The 8,100-nt window shown below is 59.1% G+C and overlaps 2 protein-coding genes across 2 annotated transcripts; both read left to right on the top strand.

The window, feature by feature from the left end:
* Positions 1 to 675: 675 nt before the first annotated feature.
* LOC132324171 (hemoglobin subunit beta) lies at positions 676 to 2,209 on the top strand. The gene is made up of 3 exons (XM_059840259.1): positions 676 to 853; positions 949 to 1,171; positions 2,001 to 2,209. The coding sequence occupies exons 1-3, from the start codon at positions 762 to 764 to the stop codon at positions 2,127 to 2,129; spliced, it is 444 nt and encodes a 147-aa protein (XP_059696242.1). The 5' UTR covers positions 676 to 761; the 3' UTR covers positions 2,130 to 2,209.
* Positions 2,210 to 5,469: 3,260 nt separating this feature from the next.
* On the top strand, positions 5,470 to 7,536 carry LOC132324172 (hemoglobin subunit epsilon-like). The gene is made up of 3 exons (XM_059840260.1): positions 5,470 to 5,661; positions 5,742 to 5,964; positions 7,104 to 7,536. Exons 1-3 carry the CDS (start codon positions 5,570 to 5,572, stop codon positions 7,230 to 7,232), a joined length of 444 nt encoding a protein of 147 aa, XP_059696243.1. The 5' UTR covers positions 5,470 to 5,569; the 3' UTR covers positions 7,233 to 7,536.
* Positions 7,537 to 8,100: the final 564 nt, after the last annotated feature.

Below are 8,100 nucleotides of genomic sequence, written 5' to 3'. Positions count from 1 at the left end.
GGCTGTGCCAGCCCCAGGGATTTGGGATCTGTGGGATCCCAGTAATCCCAGTGTACCCACCTCTCCTCATGCCCTGTGAGCCACCTGGGAGCTGGTTTGCCCTGGGTTATGACATCTCCTTTCCAGCTCTGCCTGACCCTTGACAAGAGGTTCTTTGAGACAGGAGCTCCCTCTTGGCTGTGAGGCCACGCCGTGGTTTTAGCAGTGTCATCCTAAAGTTAATCAAACTCCTAAAGAGCTGATGGGAAAGCAAAGGGAGAGCCCAAAGCCTGACAGGTCCTGCAGGGAGAGGAGAGGGAGAACCTGGTGCATTCAGAGGGAGAACCCAGGAGCCCCAGGTCCACATCTCCTGCCTCAGCGGCTGGCACACCCAAAGAACACCAGGGCTGGCACCTTCCCCAGAGCAGAGCTGCTGCAGAACGTGCACGGGGCTGTGCTGGGGCTCTGTGGGGAGATAATGGCTCCTTGAGCAGGGCTGGAAATCAGGGACGGCCAGGGCAGCTGGCCAGCCAAGCCCGGCGCTGGTCTGGGCACCTTGCCCTGGGTCCCCACCCTGATGCTGGGTGATGCTGGGTCCCCTCCCCTGGTGTCAGGGCCTTGGGGACGCCCCGGGGGCGTAGCCAATGACGGGGTGCAGCGGCCAGAGGAGGGGCGCGGCGCGGGGATAAAAGCGGGGCCGGACAGCGGCTCCCCAGCGTGCGATCCTCCGGGAGCCAGAGCCAGAGTTCCTCCGTGCGACACGCAGCCCTCCTGCCAACACCATGGTGCAGTGGACAGCTGAGGAGAAGCAGCTCATCACCGGCCTCTGGGGCAAGGTCAACGTCGCCGAGTGCGGTGGCGAGGCCCTGGCCAGGTAGGTGCAGCACCAGACCTGCCCCTGCACCTGCAGAGGGGAACTCCAGCCATGGGAGTGCTGATGTGACTCTGTCTGCCTGTGTCTCTCCCCAGGCTGCTGATCGTCTACCCCTGGACCCAGAGGTTCTTCGCCTCCTTCGGGAACCTGTCCGGCGCCACCGCCATCGTCGGCAACCCCAAGGTGCAAGCCCATGGCAAGAAGGTGCTGACCTCCTTCGGGGAGGCCGTCAAGAACCTGGATGGCATCAAGAACACCTTCTCCCAGCTGTCTGAGCTGCACTGCGACAAGCTGCACGTGGACCCCGAGAACTTCAGGGTGAGTTCTGCCCTGACCTGCCCTTCCCAGTGCAGGGTGTGCCCAGATCCTGATCCCCACCAGGAGAGGGATTTGCCCAGCCAGGGCAGTGCAGGAGGGAGAGGGACTGGGGTTTGCATGGGGATGAGGTGCAGAGGGACAGAGAGGGAAGGGACCCAGTGCACCCGGGGGGGAGGCACCGCACGGGCTGAGAGGTGATAGGGGCTGTGGGCAGGGGGCAGGGGAGGGGAGGATGTGGTTCCAGTGAGGGAGTGGAGGGGGAGAACAAAGTGAGAGCAGTTGTTGAGCAGGAAGAGGTTTGAGCTAAAGGGGAAGAGAAGGAGCAAGAGCAAAGTTTGGCACAGAGGAGAACAGAGAGGAGAGTGAGGAGCAGGAGATGGCAGCTGGATGCCAGAAGTCAAAGAGGATCTACAGAGAGAAAACTTTGGCTGGGAGTGTCTCAGTGGGGAATTAACCCCACCATTTGTCCCTGGGCTGGGGCTGGGGCTGGCAGAAATGCCCCAGCGTCAGCATGAGCTCCTTGTTTGTGCTCTGTGGGGCCAAGCACCATCTCCTGCTGCGCTGGGAGCTCGGCCGGGTCTTCTGCTTGAGAGAAACTCCAAAACAAAGCCAGAAGGGACAAAGAAAAATTTACTCCAAAATACTCTGGAGAATTTTTGGCTACGGTAGCAGAATTTAGAGCAAGAGCAGAGACCAAGTTTAAGGTGCATGTTAGAAAGGACTAACTGGGGGAGGTTTTTAAGGCTGCAGATTTCCAGAGGTTTGCCTGGGTGCAGTGTAAGTGCTTGTGTGGGGCTTTGCTAAGCTGAGGCTGCTCTCGTCCCCACAGCTCCTGGGTGACATCCTGGTCGTCGTCCTGGCCGGCCACTTTGGCAAGGACTTCACTCCCGAGTGCCAGGCTGCCTGGCAGAAGCTGGTGCGTGTGGTTGCCCACGCCCTGGCCCGCAAGTACCACTGAGGAGCCGCGGGAGCGCGGCAGCGCCGCACCCGCTGCCCAGCCAACCGCTTCTAACAGCCAAATAAAGCTCGTCCTGTGAACTCTGCCTGCTCCGTGTGTCCTGAGGGCAGCCAGGGCTGGGGGGCACGGCCAGCTGCACGGGCAGCTCACAGAAAATACCCCTGCCCTCGCTCTGGGTGCTTCCGTGGTTTGTGTGGGGTTGGCCTCTGGAAATTGTGCCTGTGGGATATGGGGTTGATAAAGCCCTGCCACCCCCGGGGTCACACCGGGGGCTTTGCACGGAGAACTGCTCAGAATTTTACTGTGAAACCTGCATGTGTCTCCTAGACCAGGGAAACTGAGAGGATTCATGTTTTTCAGAGGGGAAGATAAACAAATTGAAGACTTTAATCTAGCCTGGCTCATCCCTGGCATAAAACCTACCCAAAATCAGCTGAGTCACACAGGCCCAGCAGCCAGCTGGGTGGGGGCAGGTTTTAGATAAACATTTTGCTATCAAGGCCCGAGCAGACTTTGTTTATTCACATCCCTCCCACCCTGCGCCGCCCACTCTGCAACTGGGGGGGCCCGATTCTGCCAAGAGCAGGGACTTAATTTCCTGGATGGGAGTTTTGGGTGGGTTTGGGTGTCTGCAGAGCAGGGCTCTTTGGGCAGGGCTTGTTCTTGGCATGGGAAGCACATCTGAGCACAGCATGACGAGGCAAAAGTGATGCTTGGCCGAAAGGATGTGCTCACTTCTAAGGGAACATATTGGGCAAAGCTATTCAGACCAGGATTTCTGGCAGCCAGGTTGCACTGTGCTCTGTCCCTGCCTCACCCACATCTCTGGGCACTCACTCTCTGCCCCTGACCCACAGGAAGGTGTTAGAAGCCCCCTGCAACCCATAAATGCCCTTTCTCAGTCACGACACCCATAGAAAGAGTCATTTTGTTCTTTCTGGCAAGGTACACACTGTGAGGGAGAGAAGATGATTCACAGCAAGTCCCAAAGGGTTTTTCTCCCTGCAGGCAGACTGGGCAGGGACAGAGTCACCAAACCCCCAAATATTTCATGACTTTTCTTAGGCTTCATGACACATATGAGTGGTTTCCCATGAAAGTGATTGTTCACAGGCTTTGGGCAGAAAGGAGTGACCTGCTGGATGAGCAGGTCTCCTCCTGCCAGCAGCGTGCCTGGGGGGGAGAAGGACAGCAGAGCTGGAGAGGGACTGGGGACAAGGATGGAGGGACAGGAGCCAGAGAATGGCTCCCAGTGCCAGAGGGCAGGGCTGGGTGGGATCTTGGCAATGAGGAATTGTTCCCTGGCAGGGTGGGCAGGCCCTGGCCCAGGGTGCCCAGAGCAGCTGGGGCTGCCCCTGGATCCCTGGCAGTGCCCAAGGCCAGGCTGGACACTGGGGACAGTGGGAGGTGTCCCTGCCATGGCAGGGGTGGCACTGGGTGGCACTGGGTGGGCTGTGAGGTCCCTCCATCCCAGCCCATTCTATCATTCCATGATCCCACAGCCTGAGCAGACCCCCAAGGTTCTGGCATCCCCTGAGACACAGCAGGATGGGAACAGCCCTCACTGCTACTGCCTTGTGGCTTCACTCCCACCTCCATTCCCACCCTGCTCTGAGTGCCCCCAGCACAGAAATCCTGTGGGGTGTCCTCTCCCCATGCTGCTCTTCCTGCTCCCATTCCATGATGTCAGAACGTCCCCATGGGTGCCAGCACCCCTTGGGCGGTGCCCAGTGCAGCACTGGCAGCACCCAGGTCCTGGAGGGGCTGATAAGGGGGTGCAGGAGGGTGGGCACTGGGGGTAGCCTGGCAGCCTTTTCCCTGCCTAGCCCCTCTTCCTGCCTGTGCCAGGCTGAGCTCGACTTCATTTGTCAGCGTGGTCCAGCCCCCAGCTGTGGGGACTGGATTTTCTGGAGAAAAGGCAAATGTAAGCAAATCTAATGAAGATTATTCATTCCTATTCCATTAAAAAAAAAGAGTCTACAACTACTGGGGGGGAAAGATATTGTCAGGCTGGACACCTCCCTTGCTATTTGCTTTCTTTTAATTGCTTTTCCTGCCATATTTTCAGTGCAAAAGACACTGAGCAGGAGATGGTCCCTGTAGGATGTCTGATGTGTGAGAGGAGCTTGGTCAGCCCTGTGGCTCTGCTGCAGCCTGGGCACACCCTCACCCATCATCCCCAGTCTGCAGGACCCAGCAGCTCTTCCTCAGCTCTTCCCAGCCAAACCCTCTGGGAAACAACAGGAAAACAGTGCACTGACCCTGGCTCCTTGGCACCAAAACCCCTGGGCTGATTTTGGCAAGAATGGTGTTTCCTGGGGCTTTGTGCAGAAAACAAAAGAGGAAATCTCCCCGGCATTGCTCCTGGTGAGGGAGCTGCCCCCCTGGCAGCTCCAGGGTGTGCCAGGGGAATCCAAACCTCTCCTCCAGGAGAGCCTGGCCTGCCTGAACGTGACAGGGGCACGGGGAACTGGAGCTCCCCCACAAGCTGTACATCCCTGAGCTGAGCCTGTGCTGGTTTTAGAGCCCCCAGCAGAACCTGCAGCAGCAAGCCCTGCGTTCCAAGGCTGTTTCAGTGCTCCTCAGGGCTGTGGCTGAAGGCAGGAATGGGTGATGTTCCTGCTCCTGCCCACAGCAGTGCAGCGGGCTCCTCCTGCACGGCTGAGGGGACAACGTCTGGGTGGGCCTCAGGCAGCATGGGTGAGCTTCGTGGTCCTTCCAGTCCAAACCATTCTGACACTGTCTTAGAATATCTCCCACTGGAAAGGACCTACCATGGTAATTGAAGTCCAGCTCAGAAGTTGGACTCCAAGGTCCAACTATAATTCCTCCTGCTCTGAAAGGCATAAATAAATCAAAGAGGTCAAGTTCTGTTACAGAGGAAGGTGTTGGGGTTAATGCAGATTTGGCTGCAGAGCCTGAGCACCCTCTGAGCAGCTGCAGCACAGCTCCTGGTGGTGCAAGGACACCCAAGGCCTTGGGCAGGGCAGGGACCTGCAGGGTTTGCTGGTGGCAAACCCCTCTGTGTGGCTCTACCACGGGCTGCATTTTGAGCATTCCCCCCGTCACTGACGCCAGGCAGAACCCGGTGAGCGAAGAGCTGGGGCACGAGCTCAGAGCTCACAGGAGCCAGCCCTGAGCCCTGCCCACGGCCAGGGGGATGGAGCATTGCTGGGGTCCTGCAGCCCCTGCCGTGCATGTCCCATGCTGGAAGGGGAAGGAGCTGCCCCACAGAGGGGATGGGCTAAAGCTCTGGAGCTCAGGATAACCAGAGGCCCCTTCTCGGGTGCCCCACCCTGGCCACCCCCTGCTGCCCCCCGGGACCCCCGCCCGTCCCAGCCAATGGCCGCGCTGCAGGGGCCCGGCAGGGGCTGGCCTGGGGCATAAAACCCGGCCCAGGCTCCGGGCTCGGCTCAGCTCCGTGTCCGCCTGCAGCCACCATGGTGCACTGGTCAGCCGAGGAGAAGCAGCTCATCACCAGCGTGTGGGCCAAGGTCAGCGTGGAGGAATGCGGCGCCGAGGCCCTGGCCAGGTGGGTGCAGCTCCAGAAGGCCCCTGCGCTGCAGGGAACCCCTGAGTCCGGCAGCTTCACCTGCCTCTGTCTCTCCCCAGGCTGCTGATCGTCTACCCCTGGACCCAGAGGTTCTTCTCTGACTTCGGGAACCTGTCCAGCCCCACGGCCATCATCGGCAACCCCAAGGTGCGTGCCCATGGCAAGAAGGTGCTCACCTCCTTCGGGGAGGCCATCAAGAACCTGGACAACCTCAAGGGCACCTACTCCAAGCTGTCCGAGCTGCACTGTGACAAGCTGCACGTGGACCCCGAGAACTTCAGGGTGAGCTGTGTTTGCAGTCCCAGCCCTTCCCTGGCTGGGTGGGGACAGCCAGACCTGCCTGCTGCTCTGTCCAGGGACATTTTCTGGGGCTGCTGGAGAACAATCCCTGTGAGAGGTCATGGTTTTTACGAGGGTCTTTGCAACAGTGTCTGTGACTTTCTCCCTCAAAAGTCCCATTTTTAGTGCCAGCACAGCACAAGGGAGGGGCAGGTACGGAGAGAACACCTGGAGGAGCCTGGTGGTACCTGCAGGAGAGATGGTTACCTGGAGGAGATCTGGCTGTGGAACAGCCCCAGGGCAAGGTGCAGCCGGGGCTGGAGGACTCAGAGCAGAGGGAAGCTCAGCAGAGCATTTCAGGAAATCCAAGTTCCCACAGCAAGACAGGCAGAACCAAGGAGCAGGGTCCTGCCTTGCCCAGCACAGGGCCTGGCACACTCCCTCCTCCTCCTCATCCTCCTCCTCCTCCTCCTCCTCCAACACTTTTAATTTAAAAAGGATCATTCTCTTCATTTATGTCTAAAGACAAAAAAGAAAAAAAAAAAAGTGGTTTTTTTAGGGTGGGTTTCAGGCCAAATCCAAATGCTTCAGCATTCTGAAAATGGGGAACTAGTTAGAGGTTCTTTCTTTCTGGTCTTGTTTTATTTTATTTTTAAGAATGAAACAAATACTGTTTTCCCAAACCCAGAGCTGTCTGTGGAAAGACTGAGGATTCTGTTGTGGCAGGGAGCAGGGAGTGAGCCATGCCCCTAACCAGGGCTGAGGAGGAAGAGGAGGAGGAGTGTGCGGGGTGTGGGAGCCCTTCCAGGAGGGCAACTCTGCCTCAGGGAGAAGTCAGAGGAGGAAAACTGGGCTGCAGGAGGGGTCTGGGGGGACAGGGACTGGGGAGGGGGAAAATCTGCTCAGAAACACCAGGGAGACACAAAGGAGAAGCTGCTGGTGGTGAGGGGGTTCCAGTGCCAGCAGAGCCTTGGTGACAGCGGGTCTGGCAGCCCAGCCTGGACAGCCCGAGCTGCTGGCTCTGTTCCAGCTGTCCAGGGGCTGGGGCTGACCAGGGACTGAGCAGGGGCTGGGGCTGGGCAGGGGCTCTGGCTGGCCAGTAGCTCCCAGCAGCACTGACCCACCTGTCCCTCTCTCCTCAGCTCCTTGGGGACATCCTCGTCATTGTCCTGGCGTCCCACTTGGGCAGGGATTTCACCCCTCTGTGCCAGGCTGCCTGGCAGAAGCTCGTGGGTGTGGTGGCCCACGCTCTGGCCCACAAGTACCACTGACCATCCTGGGGAGAGCAGGAGCCCCGGGCCAGCGCCAGCCCCACGGGGAGCCCCTGACCCTGATAAACCCTCTGATAAACCCTCTGATAAACCCTCTGATAAACCCTCCAATGAACCCTCCAATGAACCCTCCAATGAACCCATCCGTCAGCTCCCGTGCAGTGTCCGTGTGTCCGTGCTGGGCAGGGAGGGGCTGGGCTGGCCTGGGAGCTCGGGGTCACCCACCAGTGACCCCTGGGCTGGGGGCTGGGACAGCCCAGGATCCCCAAACCCTGCGGGGCTGGGGCAGCCCAGGGCTCCCCAGCTCTGCAGGGCTCAGAAGATGCTGCAGAGGGACTGGGGACAAGGATGGAGGGACAGGAGCCAGGGAATGGCTCCCAGTGCCAGAGGGCAGGGCTGGGTGGGATCTTGGCAATGAGGAATTGTTCCCTGGCAGGGTGGGCAGGGCCTGGCCCAGGGTGCCCAGAGCAGCTGGGGCTGCCCCTGGATCCCTGGCAGTGCCCAAGGCCAGGCTGGACACTGGGGCTGGAGCAGCCTGGGACAGTGGGAGGTGTCCCTGCCATGGCAGGGGTGGCACTGGGTGGGATTTCAGGTCCCTCCAGCCCAAACCACTCTGGGGATTTTCTTGGTGGGCTCCAGGAGGAGAGGTGCCATCTCCCACAACTGTGATTTCTATCATTTAACACTTTCCCAATGCCTTTTCCTACCCATTTGGCCAAAGAGCAATCCTCCTCTCCTGAATTCTGCTCAGTCACTACTCTCTGCTGTTGTTGTGGACATTCCCTTCCTTTGTCTCCCAGGCAGCACCATGTGCAGCTCATTGATCACAGTTTTGTGATGCTGTGGGACCACAATCCATCAACCTGCT

Source organism: Haemorhous mexicanus, chromosome 2 (genome assembly GCF_027477595.1).
Source record: "Haemorhous mexicanus isolate bHaeMex1 chromosome 2, bHaeMex1.pri, whole genome shotgun sequence".
Taxonomy (NCBI): domain Eukaryota; kingdom Metazoa; phylum Chordata; class Aves; order Passeriformes; family Fringillidae; genus Haemorhous; species Haemorhous mexicanus.
This window is presented reverse-complemented; position numbering and strand designations above follow the sequence as displayed.

What these genes read in the sequence shown, in the direction of transcription:
- LOC132324171 (XM_059840259.1), top strand. Translation starts at nt 762, where the DNA reads ATGGTGCAGTGGACAGCTGAGGAGAAGCAGCTCATCACCGGCCTCTGG. An exon ending in GGTGGCGAGGCCCTGGCCAG is followed by an intron (nt 854 to 948) that starts GTAGGTGCAGCA and finishes GTCTCTCCCCAG; the next exon opens with GCTGCTGATCGTCTACCCCT. An exon ending in TGGACCCCGAGAACTTCAGG is followed by an intron (nt 1,172 to 2,000) that starts GTGAGTTCTGCC and finishes TCGTCCCCACAG; the next exon opens with CTCCTGGGTGACATCCTGGT.
- LOC132324172 (XM_059840260.1), top strand. Translation starts at nt 5,570, where the DNA reads ATGGTGCACTGGTCAGCCGAGGAGAAGCAGCTCATCACCAGCGTGTGG. An exon ending in GGCGCCGAGGCCCTGGCCAG is followed by an intron (nt 5,662 to 5,741) that starts GTGGGTGCAGCT and finishes GTCTCTCCCCAG; the next exon opens with GCTGCTGATCGTCTACCCCT. An exon ending in TGGACCCCGAGAACTTCAGG is followed by an intron (nt 5,965 to 7,103) that starts GTGAGCTGTGTT and finishes CTCTCTCCTCAG; the next exon opens with CTCCTTGGGGACATCCTCGT.